Source organism: Trifolium pratense, linkage group LG4 (genome assembly GCF_020283565.1).
Source record: "Trifolium pratense cultivar HEN17-A07 linkage group LG4, ARS_RC_1.1, whole genome shotgun sequence".
NCBI classification, from domain to species: Eukaryota; Viridiplantae; Streptophyta; class Magnoliopsida; order Fabales; family Fabaceae; genus Trifolium; species Trifolium pratense.
The window spans coordinates 32,281,347-32,301,484 of record NC_060062.1 but is presented as its reverse complement, the minus strand read 5'-3'; the positions used below and the strand labels follow the sequence as shown (position 1 = coordinate 32,301,484).

Genomic DNA, 20,138 nt, shown 5'->3' with positions numbered 1-20,138 from the left:
TTGAAAAAAACTGATCTTGAACATAAGTTTTTTGTATAATAAATCACATGAGAGGATTGTGACTTGGATATACTATTTCATTACCGAATTTGTCATAGTATATTCATTCGAAACATATTTTGGGCAAAGATAAATCAATAGTCAACTTAAATCAAACTCCGAATCAAATCCGATAAAAATCACGTAAAACATACCAACCATTATTAAATTTTATTTTACCTCTTTATTATTTTACCAACACCAAAATAGACCAATGAAATAGTGGAAGGTCAAGTAGTGATTATGGGGACTGTATTGTCATATTATACTTGCTATAAAATTGCTTATAGTAATGTTTTGTAATTGTGCTTCACTACCGCTGTCGCGGCTGCATTTGTCGCCGGCAACACCACTTTTTATTTATTTCAATTTTCGCCTACGTCTTTTGCCACCATCAACCCCAACAAGCCTTATAGCAACCAAAATATCACTACAACCTCCTCCTCAGAACCATCCTAGTGTCCCAACGGATCGTGGAGAGGCTCTGATACCATCTTAGAAATGAGTATTGGGCCTAACTCAACCTTAAAAAACCGGCTTGTAAGGTGAGGATTGCCTCTAGTATATAAATATTTAGTCAGGTCATCTCTCAACCGATGTGAGACTCTTAACAGCCGGCAACACCACTTTTTTTATTTCAATTTTTGCCTACGTCTTTTGCCGCCATCAACCCCAACAAGCCTTATAGCAACCAAAATATCACTACAACCTCCTCCTCAGAACCATCCTAGTGTCCTACACACACGAGATGGTCAATCTTGTGGTGACATTTCTTCCCATCGACGATCAATCCGGTATTGACACTTTTTCTACTTATGGATCATATTTGTGGTAATTTTTCTTTCCATTGATGATCAATCTAGTGGTGGTTACTCTTTTCCCATTATTGAATACTCAAGGTGCGCTTTTTTGTCGTTGATAATTGTCCAATGGTGTTGTCAAACTTAGCTTCAAGTTTTGTGAGAAAATGTTTTGTTGTAACAATATCATTATTTAAGAGGTGTTGAAAATGTTGTGTGTCAATTTTCATCGTTTGTAAAACTTCTTGAAAAAGAGTTTTATCATTCATTATAAGCGCAAAACCACACATCAAGTCTTGAACAACTACACAAATGAGTTAAATATCATATTTTTACCTAAAATTTTAAAGTGTTAAATTTATGGGTCCTCTCATTTATAAACAATTCAAAATTCATTTAACTATTACACCAAAAAAAAAAAAAATCATTTAACTATCCGATATGAAATTCAACTCATATTTAAAATACCAACAATAGTATCTCATTCATGCAAAAAAAAATCTGAAATAATAAATGGTCCTATATACATGTTGCCTTTTTTGGATAAAATATCACACTTGTATGGTCAAAAATCCTTCATTAAATATGAGGCTGAAAAATCATGTTTTGCTTAATGCAAGAAGCAATAATCTCTGAAAACATCAATTGCCTCAACACGAGATAAATGCAGAAAAAATATAAATACATAACGACGGATCAATATTATTTTCAACGTCGGCACCGTCGTGGCAATATATTATTGCACGGTCAACTCCAACTACCAATAAGCAATAGACACTTGTGCGGTCTGAATTTGTTATTAACACTAATTTATTTAAAAACGAAAATTTAAATACTTTTTTGGTCATTCACGAGTACATACCAAAAAAAAGTAAATAAAAACAAGCGTATGTTTTGTTTGATGTTAATTTTTGGATCTTAATAATTACCGTAAGAGTTCAGTTGATAAGTAAATATAAAGTTTAATCGAGAAAATTTGAGTAATGTTACACTGCTCAATAAATTTTTAAGTAATACTTAATTATTACTCCAGTATAATTTCATATCTCCTCAATTAAGAATTATGCAATGGATGATTATAGTCATTCCAGGTCCACTCATGTCTGAGGTAATTGTTATTAAATTGATAGAACCTAAGATGGATGAAACACCACAGAGATGAAGATTAGAAATTGCAGAATTAACTGCTCCTCCAAAATGGCTGAGATAAGTTTGCGCCTTCTATGTCAGTGGGAGAAGAATGGTTGAAGCAGGGAGTGGAGTTTTCTCCCCATGGTCGCCAAACACCAGAAACTATAGATTCTCCAAGAAATTGGCTGAGCTTTCATTTCTAGCATGGAAGAAAGGGCAACGCTTGGTTGAGTTTTCTTTAATTATTCGCCGTTAGGTAGATTTTTTTAACCATTTAAATTTAATTACTTGCTTTAGGCATGTTTGATAATACGACAAAAAAAAATTAATTAAAAGTGAATTTAATGTAAAAGGCTTATGTTTAAATACATTTACGTTAGACACAAAATTTACACTATCCTTAATTTCAAGTTAAATTATTAAAATTTAGTGATTGAACGCTGAACCTCCTTTTAAAACTCCTTCAATATTCCAACTTTTTGTCATTGAGTTACACATTTGGAGACATGATCATATCTCAACTGATAGAGATATATGTAGAGTTGAGGTACAAACCGAAATCTCTAACTTTCTTTTTGACAACTACCATAATCTCTAACTTATTCATCTCAAAATATGAATTTTTAGTCATTAGCCTATTTAACAAAAAAATAAATAAATAATAGAATATACTCCTTTAGACAAAACAAAAAATCACAACTAAAAACATAATAAGTTGGAGTATGTTTATTTTTTGTATTTACTTTGAAATAAGTTGTATGAAAATGTGTTAAAATATTTTTTTTGTGATTATTTGTTATGAAGGAAATAAGAATGAGTAAATTAAATGCAGTTTAAATTTAATTTCATATGAATAAACAAAAATAGTTCTTAAAAGAAATTATTATTTTTTATTTATAATTTGGGAAACAATGACTATTTTTATTTTTTATTTTAAGACTTAGGTATTGTTTAACCCAACTTTTTTTTAGGTGTAGAAGCTATTTTAACCATAAAGCTGAAAATAATAGCTTTAAAACTAAAATTAAAGTTGTTTGATAAATCTTACTTTTTAAAAAAAAAAAAAGGTTTAAAGTTGTTTTTTGTTTTATTATAATAAGGTTAAAAAATATGTTTGATGTCCCAGTGAGCTTAGCTCAGTTGATAGGGACATCACACTATATGTGCAGAAGCCCGGGTTCAAATTCGGGACACTCCACTTATTCACCTTTAAAAAGGTGAATTTTCTAGCCACTAGACTACTTGACCAAAAAAAAAATGTTTGATAATATATTATAATTTTTCTTAAAATATAGAAGTCTTTTCTTCTTACTAGGAGTGTGTTTTGTAACACAAATAAGCTTGAGCTTATAAGCTTGTTTATAAAAACTAGAGGTGTTTGGTAACAAACTTTTTTTACTAGTTTATAACTTTTTCAGATGCTATTTCAAGTAGTGTTTGAGCTTATAGCTTATAGCTTTTTACACTTTATCAATTATGTCATTTTATATTTATTAATCACTTTAAAAGCTAATTTTACCAAACACTTTAATTTCAATTAACTAGCTTTTCAGCTATCAGTTAGCTTATAGCTTATTTTAACCAAACAGACCCTAGAGCTTTTAAAAGTTGTTATTTAGCCTAACTTCTTACTTATAAGAAAAAAGAATAGGAAAAAACTTGGCCAAATGGTACATAAAAAGAATGTATTCTACATCTAATAGTTAAAACCAATTATCTCCCTTTGATCTTTGTCAAAAAAAAATTCTATCAAAAAGACACCACCTATAAAGATCCACTGATAATCTCATTTTTAGAAAGACACACCTCAACTTCAAAACTATCGAGAATACATCAACGTGAGAAATGATAATTAAGAAGTGAAAATTAAATTTACACTTTAAAAATCAAGTTTCACAATGTGGAACCAACCATATGTGAATATTTTTTTCTAAAAGAAAGATACTTAACTTCCTTTTATTTTATTCAAAATACTTAACTTCTCTGCACCAAAAAAAGTACTTAGCTTCTGTTTTTTATCAAAGGAAAACTTAATTTCTTTTTCATGAATAAAATGATAACTTAATTTCTTTTTTCTTGAATAATCAACATAACTTAACTAAAGCAACAGTAATAATCTTCACCTAATAATCCTCATTTCTCACGCGTAAACAAAAAAAGTCGCTCTTTAAGTTTTTCGTCAAACGCAAACGCAAACGCAGCAGCAAATAATTGACGACGAATAAATAGCCAAACAATTCCTTAACACTTTCCTGAAACTTCTTAAAACACCTACAAAACAAAAACAAAAAACTCTTCTTCCAACTTTCAACTTAAACCAAACCTTCAACAACAAAAAAACAAAACAGCATTTTATAGGAAGAAATTTCGCATATTCTGTTTAAAAAGAAACTCATAAAATCATTTCCAAACAAAGAAAAAAAGTGTTAATCAATAATCACTTTTAAAATCTTCACATTTTCACAATTAGGTTAACCATCGATCGTGCTCTCTAACCAGAGAGCTCGATCTCAATACAAAACCACCGGAATGTCGGAGATTGAACAAGCACCACCAGCTCCGGCGGAAACCACCGCGTTATTCGAAAAATACGAGATCGGAAAACTCCTCGGATGCGGCGCGTTTGCGAAAGTATATCACGCGCGGAACATGGAAAATGGACAAAGTGTTGCTGTGAAAGTAATCAACAAGAAGAAAGTCACAGCAACTGGTCTCGCTGGAAACGTGAAACGTGAAATCTCGATTATGAGTCGTCTTCGTCATCCGAATATTGTTAAGCTTCATGAAGTTCTTGCTACGAAAACTAAGATCTATTTTGTTATGGAATTTGCTAAAGGTGGTGAACTTTTCGCGAAAATCGCGAGTAAAGGAAGGTTCAGTGAAGATCTATCTAGGAGGCTTTTTCAACAGCTGATTTCTGCTGTTAGTTATTGTCATTCTCATGGTGTTTTTCATCGTGATTTGAAACCGGAAAATCTATTGCTTGATGATAAGGTATAATTCATAATTGATAATAATCGATTATAGTTCATTTTTATGTTGTCAATTTATTTGACAAAAGTTGAAATGAATTAGTTCATTTTGTTTGATTGTGTGTCTTGATTTTTATCAATTGAATTAACAAAGGCTGAATCTAGTTTATTATGTTTTCTTGCAAGAATAATCTATCACTTTAGTTTGTTATCAGGAAATTAATGATTAGGCATGAATATTATTCGCAACATGTACACGTGTAGAAATTATATAAGTTTTCTGTACGAATAATCTATCACTTATATTACAAGTTTCTGTAACAAATTGCAATTCTGTTATGTTTTATGTAACTAATTACTGTTATTCTGTTATGGATGTTGTAATTAATTGCAGGGGAATTTGAAGGTTTCGGATTTCGGATTAAGTGCAGTGAAAGAGCAAATTCGTGTGGATGGAATGTTACACACGCTTTGCGGAACACCTGCTTACGTGGCACCGGAGATTTTGGCGAAGAGAGGTTATGATGGAGCTAAGGTGGATGTTTGGTCGTGTGGTATTATTCTATTTGTTCTCGTAGCTGGTTATCTTCCATTTAACGATCCAAATTTGATGGTGATGTATAGGAAGATATATAGTGGAGAATTTAAGTGTCCACGTTGGTTTTCACCGGATCTACGGCAGTTTTTATCGCGGTTGTTGGATACGAAACCTGAGACGAGGATAACCGTTGAGGAGATTACCCGGGATCCTTGGTTTAGAAAAGGGTATAAGGAGGTGAAGTATCATGAAGAGGGGGTCGGACTTGGGGAGAAGGTTAATGGGGAAGAAGAAAGTAAAACAATGGATTTGAATGCGTTTGATATTATATCATTTTTCTCTTCAGGGTTGGATCTTTCAGGGTTTTTTACGGATATGGAAGGGGAGAGATTCGTGCTGACGGAGTCATTGGAGAAGGTTGTTGAGAAGGTGGTGGCGGCAGCAAAGGCAGAGGGGTTAGTGGTGAGAAAGAAGAAGGAATTTGGGGTGGAGATTGAGACCCAAAACGGGGGTTTGGTCATTGGGGTTGAGATTTACCGATTATTGGCTGAGGTGGTTGTGGTTGACGTGAAGAGGTTTGGTGGGGACGAGGTTGCTTTTGATGAAGTGTGGAAGTATAAGTTGAGACCCCGCTTGTGTGATGCAACGACATCGCAACAAGACCAAACTCAGTCTCATGCGGCTGTCTCTGCTGAATAAATTTTCTGGCTCAATTACTCTGATAAAAAAACTTTAAAAAAAAAAAAAAAACCATGATGAAATTTTGTTAAAGTGAATATGGTTATGGTACTCGAATGTGACTAAGGTTATAGTTTGTAACAAAAATATTTAGTGTATATATATGATTTTTCATGCTTGGTGTTTGTGTACTGCACAATGTTGCCTTGATTTGTTTGTGGAAAGTATCTGGTATAAATGGATGTATGCAGTTTAATTTTGGTTTTTGTTTGAGAAACAATATCTATTGAGTTTATTCTTTTGAGAAAAAAAATGATACCACAATAACTTTTAACTGTTTGTTTATTTGACTATCTCTGGTTGAATTTATCAAGGGAGAATAGTCTCTCTATTACCTCTGTTTGACTGAGATGATCCTAAAACACTATTTGACAAGACAAAAATTCCAAGTTATAGAAGTTGGTTTGTAAGTTCATATAATGCATTGTGGTGCAAAGTTATGGATTAGTGGAGGCTATACCCCCGGAGTTGCAGCATATGACAGGAAAAATCAAATGTTGGAGTGATTGCCAATGAAATTTACAGTAAGATTATTTCTATTCTACCCTCGCCGGCGGAGCTAGGTGATGACAAGATCTTGTGGCTTGGAGGCTAGTACGGTAACTTTATAGTTGCTAGCACATATTCTTTATTATTTGTGGTACTGGTGCTTGATTGGAACAATTCTGCATTTGCTAAGAGATTGTTCACAAGCACTTGCTCTGTGGATGAATGTGGTTCCAAATACCATGAAACATGAATATTTTAACAGTAATATGATAGAGACATGGATTCATTTGAATGTGAGATGCAGTGTAGAGTTAAAAAGTGATTTGCAGTGGAAAGATTATTGAGCTTTGGCTTGCTATCGCGTTTGGAGTTGGTGAATTAGGGTTTTAGGGCTGTTGAGGTGTGTATTGATTCTGAATCAGTCATCAAGAGTATTATACAACACAACACAGAGTGTTAGTGCTAGTTGTGCAGAAAATTCTTCTTACAGAGTAAACTTATGTGCGGATGGGATAGCTAACCGTGAATATAAATTTATGAAGAGGTTTTATTTAGCATCAATTTCAAATATCATTATCATGCCAAGGTATGGTGGAACTATATATGCGGAACTAATAAGCATTAAACCATATTAATATTTTATGTGGCCGATAAAAAAATGTCACTTTCTTTCCCCACTAAAGTTCAAACTAGTACAACAGAAGTATTCACATTTGGTGTCCACATATTTTAGCTGACTTAAATTCTAAGCAAAAATCATACAAGAAATGTGCCATGGAAATGGAATGGAATCTCACAAGATAGATACTATTCAAACTAGTTGACCCGTTCATGGTTCACGTCATATATTTACCCAGCCAGCCCAAACATCAAATCCAAAGTAAGGAATAAATTGTTCCAATTTATTTTTATTGATTATTACTTTATTAGTATATGTATTACACACTTTTTGGCTTAACAAAGTTACACACTTTTTATGTGTTAACGAGCTTCACCAAAAGACGGATAGTTCAAAAGAACCCGAGTTTAATTTTTGGATAGAATAATTTATTTTCCGAATTTTATTTTCCTCATAGTCGAACTCCGGACTACTAAGTCATTATTCCTCTAAGAATCGAAAGATTAAAAAAAAATTACACACTTTTTTTGTTAGTATATAAGTATTAGTTGGAATTGTTGTAGTATTAGTTGGAAAGGGAACATGATTCTGGTGTATGTGGGCATAATGCAACGTTGTTCCTAATAAAATATGGAAAATTAGTTAAGAATTAAATATCGTAACCAAATTTTGGAATTGTATATATTTTTTTTTTCTTAAATATAACATTAGTCCATGTATGTTCCGGTTTTTTGGTTTTAGTCCCTGTATGTTTTTTTTTTAAAACAGTCCCTGCATGTCCAATTCCTTTTGGTTTTCGTCCATCCCCTCTCAAAAATGCTGATGTGGCTAACCGCATGACATGTGGCATGCTGACATGGCAAATGAAGGACCAAAATAAAAAAAAGTTATTATTGAAGGACCAAAACCAAAAAATAAAATTTAAAATCCCTAAAATTTTAAAAAATAAAAAAAAATTGTTTTTACTTTAACTGTTTTTTAATTTTAAAAATATAAAAAAATCTTTTATGTAAGACAAGTTATATTATTAACAACTTTTTAGTGCCTTAATGGTCACTTGTTATTAGTTTGTGCAATATTAAGGTTCCGTTTGGATTAGCTTATTTTTGAGCTTATTCAAACAGCTTATAGAATATAAATTAGGTTTTATGCTATTTTATAAGTTCACACTAGTGAAAATTGTATTTTATAAGCTATTTTATCATAAACTACCTTGACAAACTTATAATACTCCTTATTGGTAAATTAAAATAAAGGTATAAAAGGAAAATAAGATGCAAAAATACACTTTCTTAATATTATTTTTTTTTTCCAAAATGTCAAGTAATTTGAAACGGAGGGAGTAATACATAAAAATTACATAAGCTGTTTGCATAAACTTAAAAATAAGCTAATTCAAATGGGGTCTAAGTTGATGTGCAATTTTAAGCACACTGTCATTATAACCAGATTTTTTAGCATGTCCTAAACAAATTTTAGCACACTGGAACAAGTTTTTACACTATAGGCTTATGGATTTTAAATTTTAGCACTCTTATATATATATATATTTTAAATTTGTTTTCTATTTGAAAAAAAAATTGGTTTTTTTAAAAGTAAAAAATGTTAAAAAATTGTTTTTCTTTAAAAAAAAAAATTATTTTAGGGATTTTGTTTTTTTGGTTTTGGTCCTTCATTAATTTTTTTTTTATTTTGGTCCTTCATTTGCCACGTCAACATGCCACATGTCATGCCGTTAGCCACATCAACATTTTTGAGAGGGGAGGGACGAAAACCAAAAGGAATTGTATATGCAGAGACATTTTAAAAAAAAAACATATAGGAACTAAAACCAAAAAAATGGAAACATACGATATTTAAGCCTATTTTTTTTAAATATAAAAAATATTTGTTTCAATGTGAAATTTAGTTATTCGACTGTCCTGAAAATACTAATTAGTATGACTCATAAAATATACTATCCCTCTTAAAATAAATTTTGCAATTCATCATTTTACACATTATAAGATAATAAATAAATAAACGAAAGAGAAGATAATCTTACTCAATTGCTCATATTAATTATTGGTATATTTTTATTATGATAAATACAAAATAGAAAATTATAATTTGGAGGTGATGCACATATAACAATAATTCGATGATACAATTGAAACATAAACTTTAAAGAAAAAAAAATTGAAACATAAACTATTAAATATACATAATAAAAAGTTTGAACTGGCAAATATTTTTGCGATAATTTTTTTTTGGTAACTATAACATTTTACATTTATTATTATGAGACAAAGAAAAGACGTAACAAAAGCTTTATACTATGTTCTTTGTATGACACTTCTTTTTTCTATTTTTTTTAATAATAAATAGAAAGAAAATCAAATCTATAGTTTGTTTGTTATACCTAACATAACATGGCTTGTTAATTTGCTGGGATTTCTTTTGTTTGTACATAGATAGATGTATGAGCAATCAGCATACTAATGATAATGAGTGAAGGAGCTCTATTCTATTCTATTCTATTCTATTCTATTCTATTAGGTCCATGACAGTGAATCATACAACCAACAGTAGTCATAATGCATAATAATTGTGATGATGATGTATTATGTGATAATGAATCAACAATTTTATTTTTTGCACTCAAACTTATAGTATTCTTTTTTGTTTTGAAAGGAATTTTGTTTAAGGTTTTACAAATATTAAGAAATAATTTTTTTTTTAATATCAAGAAATACTTTAAAATTGTCAAATGATGTTTTGACTTTTTTGACTTTTTTTTTAAAATAAAAGCACATTTTTGACTTAATAACACCGGATGATGTGGGTCTTTTGGAAAAAGTTCAAAAGACCATGTAAAATAATGTTGTCTCTCATAAATCTAGTACGGCCTAATTCAAGAACTTGTGATCCTAATTCATCCATTCTTGCTCAAAACTTTTTCAGCGTTTCACTGCACAATTCACGGCCTCGAGAAGACAAGCAAAGTATGTTGACACTTGATACGTTTGGATGCAATAAAGAAAACGAAGGATGAACCTTTGACAAAAATTGATAACACTATATTGAAAGGGCTTTAGAATGGTTCCAAGTTTGCTGAAGGCAATGGGCTCGAGGAGCTGACAATAAAAGAGATGCTCAACACCAAGAGTTCCTGGACTTGCTAACTAATCAAATTTTTTTTTTTTCTTACGCTTCTCACATTCATATTCAAACTTCATATTATTAGGAGACTTAGAGGAAGAATGAAGAAAATAAAATTAAAACTTATAATTTCTCAATGTTTTTGATAAATTCTGCAACATTGAAGTTGAATCAAACAAATAATATTTATATATTAAAAAAAAAAATATTTATATTTTGTACCTCTCATTTACTAATAATATCACCACCATATTTATGTTTTCTACCTCTCGCTTAAATTGACACATCCGTATGTGGGCTGGTCTACAGAGATATCCTATATGCCATTAAAGCGCATGAGTCCGTCATGAAATACATAAATATGGCAAAGTGGGTTTTGGAGAATTGGGGCGCCGATTGGTCTAATCCGGAACAAGAGCAATGCTAATCACACACTCTTTGACACACTCTTTCAAACACACTCTCATTTATTGGGCCACATCATCAATTTTTTTAAATCCATTACCGGTTAACCTATTACCCAAGTTGAACAACTTTTATTTTTTATTTTTCTCTTTCTTCTTTTATAGTTATCAATCACCGCTAACCTCCTCTAGCACCACTACCTAGTACCCACAATCTAGCATTATCCTTCAACAAGAATGTTAAATCAAAGTAACATCACTATCAGTATAGTTGAGGGGACTGACAAAATGATTGTAAAATCATTTGAAGTTGTTACTATTTCTGCTGGAAAACGTGAGGTCCAAAGAGATTTTCAGATCTTTGGCTATGAACAAAACCCCATTAACTTTCAACCTTCGACTTTTGTGTTATTGGAGATGAACAAAGAGGTTGAGATCTGGGTCTACATGGGACAATTTTTCCTCTGCACATCTTTAAGAAAAAGATTGAGTTTTGTAATGTTCTTAAAATGAAAGAGATAACATATACAAGATGTATTACTGACATCAGGTGTTCATATACAAGACGTATTTCGCTATGGGGATGACGATTTGTTTTGACAAATAGATGATGATGACGATTCAATTTCAAAAGAATGAAAAGAAAGGGAAAAAAAAGAAGAAAAAAAAAGGAAAGTGTTAAAGGTGAATAACCGGTAGCACGTTAGAGATTTAAAAAAGTTGATGATGTGGCCCAATAGGTGAGAGTGTGTTTAAAAAAGTGTGTTAGAGAGTGTGTGCTTAGCATTGCTCACGGAACAATTCCCATGGTAAACTTTTTTAGAAATATGGCGAAGTGGGTTTTGGAGAATTGGGGCGCCGATTGGTCTAATCCGGAACAATTCCCATGGTAAATTTTTTAGAATTTTTTTTTCTACCCCAACAATTGTCAATCTACCCCAACATTAATTTTGAATGGACGAATTTGCCCTCATATATAAACTAAAACCCTGAAGAAAAAAATTTGGTTATCGGAACACTTTGGAAAAAAAGTGTTCTGATATGTAAATTTTTTTTTGGTCACCGAAACACTTTGAAAAAAAGTGTTCAGGTATATAAAATTTTTCTAAATTTTTTTTGTTACCGGAACACTTTGGAAAAAGTGTGCATGTTTTCCGAGAACAGTCACAAGTTTTTAGAAAAATTTTACATACCTGCACACTTTTTTTTCAAAGTGTTCAGGTAACAACAAAAAAATAGAAAAATTTTACATACCTGAACACTTTTTTTCAAAGTGTGTAGGTAAAAAAATAAATTTGGAAAATTTTTACATACTTGCACACTTTTTTCCAAAGTGTTCAGGTGAAAAAAAAATTAGAAAAATTTTATATACCTGAACACTTTTTTCCAAAGTGTGTAGGTAACAAAATAAATTTAGAAAAATTTTACATACCTGCACACTTTTTTCCAAAGTGTTCAGGTAAAAAAAAAATTAGAAAAATTTTATATACCTGAACACTTTGAAAGTGTCCTGGTAACCAAAAAAAAATTTACATATCATAACACTTTTTTCCAAAGTGTTTCGGTAATCAAATTTTTTTCTTCAGGATTTTAGTTTATATATGAGGGCAAATTCGTCCATTCAAAATTAATGTTGGGGAAGATTGACAATTGTTGGGGTATAAATTTTTTTTTTCACTTTTCTAAAAGGTCCTTGGCCTTATATAATCTTCCTAATTTATGTCTTTGCATCAACACTATGGATGTATTCTCCAAAGAAAAGTTTTAAAATTAGGATGAGTTAAAACGAAACAACACTTCCTCACTTCTTGTTACAGATCTTTCACATTTCATCCATTGCACCATAGTGACTTTTTAAAATAATGATAAATAAAGTTATGTTTGATAAGAATTTTGAGTTTGAATTGAATAAGCTTAACTCTATAATATCAACTTATAAAATAAGGATTATTCCATTGATATAGACATATATTTAGACCATTATTCAATGGGAAACTCTTTAACAATAAGGTTAATCTTTTAAAATTATTACTCTCTTCATTTATTTTTTAAGTGTCATTTTTTTACCGGAACTGTACACATGTTAATACACAATTTTGATCACCAATATCTTTTAATTATTTATTATAAAAAATTATGAAGAATTTATATCTAGAAGATCGAGATAAATTAAACAATATCTTATATGCTAACATTTGTTTTTATATATTAATTTGTTTTTATAAATTAATAAAAAATTATGGCTAAAGTAAATTATGTGAATAGTGTACATGGTCAAACAGCGACACTTAAAAAAGAACGAAGAGTATATTTTTCTATCATTTTTAATTTTCCTAAATTTGTATGAAATAATAATTATTTTTTTATTTATAAAATGTATGAATTGAAATAAGTCAGGTGCAAATGGTTTCAAGTTTTATAGCTACGTACCCAGTGGCGACTCCAGGATTGTTAGGGAGCCTGTGCAAATTTTTGGAGGGAATTTTATCAACCTAAATTTCGAATATAGAAATATTTAAACTCTGTTTTTCAATATTTAATTTTGGAAGAAATTTTTAAACAAGAAATAACATGCAAGAGTATAGCCATGTTTCCAATATAATTAAGGCTCAACTAAATAAGAGACTACAATGAAAACTGAATCCACATCGATGTATATAATTATATTAAACTACTTATTTATACAATCAAAACAGCTTAACAAATTTTAAAATTCAAAACACCATCAAGTCATCAAACAAAGATTATAGATTGAGAAGGTTTTAGGTTGTTAAAAATTAGAATTAATTGCATATTTGATCTGTTATGTTTATTTTAGGTTTCAATTTGGTCCCTTATTTTTTAAAAGTTTCAAGTTGGTCATTTTCCTCAAATTTTAGTTTAAATCGTCGACTTTTCTAATGAATTTGCGTACGTAGACCACTTAGGAGAGTACTATGTGAATGTTTTAGAAAAATTAACTCAAAATTTAACAAAAAGTTAGAAAAAATTAACTCAAAATTTAACGAAAACGACCAACTTATGTTGAGATCAATAACATAAGGAACCAACTTGAAACTTTTAAAAAATAAGGGACCAAATTGAAACCTAAAATAAACATTAGAGACTAAATATGTTTCGTACGGTACCTTTACGAAATTCATTTTTTTCTTTTATTTTTATTTTTTCTTGTTTCTTATTATTACAAAAAAAAAGGCAGCCCAGGCATGTGCTGGGCTTGCCAGACGGCATAATCGCCAGTGTACGTACCTTATTCTATAATATTTTTAATTTGAAGCAATTCTATAATATTATGAATATAATTAGTTAAATATGAACAACATTAGCATAGCATCCGCAGTAGCTCATTGGTTAAATTATCGTTGCGTTGAATTTTGGGTTCGACTCCATGCTGCGGAAACTATTTTTTATTTTATTTTAATTGTTTTTCAAATCATCTATAGGCTGAAAATGTATTTTCCGTTAATATTTTATTTTCTTTTCCATTTTTCTCCCCCAAATCTATATGCAATGGGCTGAGATTGTATTTTATGTTAATTTGTTTTCTTTTCCAAAAATATATTAGATGGTTTGAGTAAATTGGTTTTGAAAAAATATGATTTTTATCCTTATAAAATGGGGACATTTTAATTTAGTCCTTATTTAATTTTATTAAAACTTTTAATTTTATAAAAATTTTCAGAGGCTCAACAGGCATTACCCATCATTTGTTGGACAAGATCAATATTTTTTCATACAGGTGGTTGAAGTCTACGAGTGTTAACTTAACTTCAAACTACTATAGTTGGTGGTCTAGTCATTTATTGTGTTTGGCTTTGTATGATTTTGTTTTGTTTTCCCTCTGACTCTTTGTAAATCTTTGCAGTCTATGTCGGTACGCCTTGTGCTGGGGAGACCGTTTTCGTTAATATATCTCATTTTGGCTTGTTGAAAACAAAATTATAAATTTTTTCTTGCAAAGGATTAAAACTAAATTTGTTTAATTAGTCCATAAAATATTAGACATTGAACTTATAAAATAAGGTAAGGGACCAAAGAGAGTTGTTGAAATGAAGCTTTGAGAGGAAGACAAGAAGAGACTTAAACTTTCTAAAATGATTTGTAGAATTTTTTGAAGTTTCTAAAATTCCATTCATACCTTTTTATCTATGTTTTGAAATGTCTCAACAAGTTGTGAATAAGAATGGTTTACGTAGTATATGTTTAATATTCATGAGTCATGACCATATGGATTAGGGACCAAAAGAGTGACGAGGTTGATTTTTTTCTTTTACTTTTTATCAAGAGGTTGATAGCATTAGCATCCATAACCATACGATGGAATAAAATGAATAGGTGAAAGGGAAGTCATCCATGGGAATTAGAGTACAAGAATAAAAGTATCAATCGATAAATTCTCTTTAACTAATAATAAAAACTAGGTTAAAATGTTATTATAAGACTATATATATAAAACTATTAATGGATGATAAAATAAAAGTGTCTCGAACCTCTTAAAAATGTGATTAGATGTTCAATATTTTATTTTTACGTAAGAAAAAAATTCAATTGGGAGGGAAGAACAAACATATTAATCACCGAAAAAAAAAGTCCCCGCAAAAATATCTCATTTCTAAAATCATTTTACCACAAATTATTTTTATATGGTCACATGACCAAATATAATTCTCTAAGTCACACTCAGAACATTTACTTTTTCATTTCATTCTTTTAATTATTTCATAAATAATCAAAAAATCATGTGAGTGTGTCTATATATAGTCACGTGACTATGAAAGTCTTACTCCTTAACTAGTATCCCAAAAACCCTAGTTAACATTTTATTTAAATAAATAATTTAACACCCAAATCACTCTATCCTTTTAAAGATCATCATCAAAGGCATCAAATTACCAAATACCAAAGAAATGAATATGACAAAAGTTGATGAGCACCGGCCACCAACCACTTTGTTTTTTTGCATTGTCTTGGTCCACTCCTACTTCCATGCTCACACATGAGGTAACCTGAACTGTTTGCGGTAGCAATTTCACACAACACGTTGTAATTGATCTTAATCGACTAGTAATTTTGATCAGACGATTTAAATGAATATGCAAGAAATGAGTTAGTTTCCTCCGGGGTTCTGATAGTCAATGCTTCCTACGCTCCAGCCCTTAGCCCTTAACTCCTTAGCACAAGCACTAAGTAAGCCGGTGAAGGCCTTCAATATCGCACCTATTAGGACTGAAATATTTAGTTTTCGAATAGGACTACTTCTTTCTTTTTTGTACGCTAGGGCCGCCCGCACGCTTTAAGGGTTGTTGAACGTATTGCACTAAGAAAGACTCCAGCCGTAGCGATCAGATTTTATTTGAAAGCCACTCAAAGTGGCCGCCTTTGCTCAATTTGGCTCATACCTTGATGCTGCGACTAATTTGAATGGTCTGATCTTAAATCAATTGTTATGATTATTTTAAATTAACTTACTAATTATGACAACCTAAAGTAAGCATTGCAAATGCGTCACACATTTACATAAAGAATCCAATTCCCAACCTAAAGTAAGCATTGCAAATGCTCCATTTAATATATTCCAAACACATTTACACTTTAATACTCCATTTAATATAGGGTCATGCTAAACAGTGCCCCTGGGGCACTAGTTAAGCATACTAAAAAAGGAAACAAATGATAAAGTTAATGATGAGAGAGAATAACTTTTCACATCATTAAAACATTGAATGCACAATTTACGAGATAAAACTTCTATATTTGTATCCTTAACTAGTGCCCCGGGGGCACTGTTTAGCATTTTCCTTTAATATATTCCAAACACTTTACTACCTAATTTAAATTCCATTTATCCACTACTACTACATAGTCACAATCACACTGATACATTCATAGTTGAAAATGTGTCCCCTCAGACTCATTCTCATATTCTTGTCAGCTACTCTAGCTGGTTTCTTTGTCCTCAAAAACCTCAGATCTCAACCTCAACTCACTGAATTGGACCAAAGCAATGAACACACCCCAGAAACAGAAACCTCGGATTCTTCTAAACCAACCTTAAATTCACCTTCTAGATCCAAGGTTTGTTCTTCCTCTCACACACCCTTTTACTGATTCAGATTTTTCTTTAAAAAAATGTTGTCTTTTAATTATATCCTTGATTGATTTGTGTTTAACAACAGGTTAAGGTTGCATTAGAATCAGGGTTTTGGACATTTGTTGACATGGCTTCTGGTCGTTATCTTTGGAGGCAAATGGTCAAATCCTCATCAAAGTAATAGTTGATCAACATGTTCATACCTTTGTGATATTCATCACAGGCACAAATGCTATATAAATGCAATAATACTATTTGTTCTATTAAAATTTCATATGGAATATTATAGTTTATAGAAAGAGTTTGCCTACTACTCTTTTTGCTCACATTTTCTTATTGTTTTCATCTAAAGTTGTACTAATAGCATGAAATGCACAAAAAGAAGGATCTTAGTATTATGATTATAGCTGATGTTGTTCTGATTGGTGTCATTGTTCTTGTAATTCACCTTGCCAAACCGAAACAATGATCGATTCGGCTTGTCTTGAAGTAAACCTCGCTTCCCTTTTCTTAACATCTTTGAATAATGATAGATATTATCAAATGCATTTTTACTAAGTCACAGGTCATCATGCGTGGTCCGACATGCCTTCGATGAGAAGTGTCTGTAGTAGGGTTTGTAGCCAAAAAAGATATAACCTTGTTTTCCTACTCATGTTTTTTCTTTGGTTAGTTATTGTAGTTCTACTCTGAGCGGGTAAGAAGGAGAAGACTCTGATGACGGCGTATGCCTCTAGAAGATTTTGGAACAGTGGAAAGAGATCCAAGGCATGATGGAGACCCGTGTTCGACGTCAGTTGTTATCTACAAAAGAGGTTAGCACTTCGACGCTCAAGTCAGTATGTGATAGAGGTGGAGTGCCGCTTAAATTGGCACCATACATATTCGCGCATAAATTGACACAATCCTCTGTCTGTGGGCTAGTCTACTGAGATATCCTATGTGCAGTTAAAGTAGCTTGAGTCTTCCGTGAAGCCCTCTCACATGGATCTACTCGACCATTCCGGAATGAGTGAGCTTTTGTATCTGTATTGTAAAATCTGATTATCGACTCGACAATTATTGAATCTAAGCAACATAAACGTGGCAAAAACTTCGAGAGTTGGGCCGTTGACATGGGCCTTGTCCCAATCCAGAACAACTCCCACAGTAAACTTCTCTAAAAGTTCATTGGCCTAATAATCTTCCTAATTTATATCTTTGCATCAACACTTTGGATGTGTTCTCCGTATAAAACTTTTAAATTAGGATGATTTGAAATTAAAAAACACTTCCTCACTTCTTCACACCATCTTTCACATTCATCCCTTATGCCATAGTGTCTATTTAAGATAATGATAAATAAAGTTATGTTTGATAAGAATTCTGGGTTGTAACTAACTCAATTCTATAAAATTAACTTATAAAATAAGTATTATCCCATTTATAAACATATTATCCCATTTATAAACATATATATATATATATATATATATATATATATATATATATATATATATATATATATATATATATATATATATATATAGGGGGCTGCTAATTTAGACCCAGTTGGGTCTAAATTAGCAAGGTGCACCTTTTGAGTTGGACAAAAATACCCTTTCTTTTTTTAAAAAAAAAAAAAAACATATTGGCGCTGTTCCAGTGTCGCGCGCCTACCGCAGGACCACCGTTACAGACCGTTGATTTCCATCAGACGGCCAAGAGATGATCACATCATGGCTGTCGGATCAATCAGACAGTCCAGATCATCCATCTCCATGATAAGCCAGCGCGTGCACCACACTAGATCTGCGCCTGGAGAGAGAAAATTTCATTTTAAAAAAGCAGGACACGTGTCAACTGCTGGCTGGTTGGCGTGTTTTTTTTTTCATTTAATACTTTAAACTCAATTATTTCGTTGTAAATTAATTTTTTATTTTTTTTATTTTTATACCAAAATTCATAATTTTTTTTTGTCTACAAATAGAGACTTGGTTCGTTTGATTTGGACAAAAAAAAAAAACTCAATTTTTCACTACCTTTAATTATCTTTATATAATACTGTGAAACCATTTAGCTGGTAGAATGGTTTCACAGTATAACTCTCTGAAACCATTTTACTGGTAAAATGATTTCAGTGAGTAATTTCTTAATTGTTTGCTTCTGAAACCATTCTGAAACCATTTAGCTGGTACAATGGTTTCAGAGCGTTGTACTTTGAAACCATTTCACTGATAGAATGGTTTCAGGGGAGTTGATTTTTAATTGTTTGCTTCTGAAACCATTTTACTGCTAGAATGGTTTCACAGTATAACTCTCTGAAACCATTCTTCCAGCTAAATGGTTTCAGAAGCAAACAATAGTTTTTAATTACCGTTTTATCTCATTTAATTAACGAAAAATAGTTTCAGGTCTCAAAAAATTTCATAAAATATACCAAAAGTTCCAGAATATTATCTAATATTTTATTAGAAACAAATAAAAAAACAATTGGTTTCAGAGTACAAATCTATGAAATTATTATTATTATTTGTTAAATGGTTTTAAATAATCAGCGGAATTTGTGAAAATAATTTCATGACTTGAACTAGGGAGAGTGAGGTACACAAGAGGGTTCTAAATAATTCATAGTACTTTACATAAAATTTTGGAAATTTTTTATGGAATTATAATATTTTTAAATACCTTTTTACTCATTTAATTAACTAAAAATAGTTTCGGGTCTCCAAAAATTTCATACAATATACCAAAATTTCCAGAATATTATCTACTATTTTATTATGAAAAAATAAAAAAACAATAGAGCCTCCCTGAGGCCGCACGCGCCCCCACGCGCCGCCGGTGAGAGTGGGCGTGGGCGTGGGCGACGCGCACTGTTCATCGTCCCTCCCACCCGTTTTATGCAGAAACGGGTCGTGCGACCCGGTTTTTGACCCGGTTCGATCTCCCTCAATACTCAACGAAACTCGACGTTCCTTATATGGATTTTGATCGTTTTTCAATTTTACAAAGGTTTCCGGTATTAGTTTTTGAAATCGGCGTTCGATTCGCACGTAAAATGAGGTCGAAATTTGGAAGAAATTTAAAAAATGTAATAGTTGTTCTATTGTTTCAAAAAAAAAAAAAAGGGTATTTTTATGATGCAAATTACATACATGCCCTAGTTGCTCTATTGTTTCAAAAAAAAAAAAATG

General features: G+C 31.3%; 2 protein-coding genes across 2 annotated transcripts; both read left to right on the top strand.

Moving 5' to 3' along the window:
* The first annotated feature begins 4,096 nt into the window (after positions 1-4,096).
* On the top strand, positions 4,097-6,332 carry LOC123921421 (CBL-interacting serine/threonine-protein kinase 11-like). Its single transcript, XM_045973960.1, has 2 exons — positions 4,097-4,964; positions 5,337-6,332. The coding sequence occupies exons 1-2, from the start codon at positions 4,500-4,502 to the stop codon at positions 6,177-6,179; spliced, it is 1,308 nt and encodes a 435-aa protein (XP_045829916.1). The 5' UTR covers positions 4,097-4,499; the 3' UTR covers positions 6,180-6,332.
* A 10,366-nt stretch (positions 6,333-16,698) lies between these two features.
* LOC123923988 lies at positions 16,699-17,381 on the top strand. Its single transcript, XM_045976741.1, has 2 exons — positions 16,699-16,946; positions 17,048-17,381. Exons 1-2 carry the CDS (start codon positions 16,767-16,769, stop codon positions 17,141-17,143), a joined length of 276 nt encoding a protein of 91 aa, XP_045832697.1. The 5' UTR covers positions 16,699-16,766; the 3' UTR covers positions 17,144-17,381.
* The last annotated feature ends 2,757 nt before the right edge of the window (positions 17,382-20,138 follow it).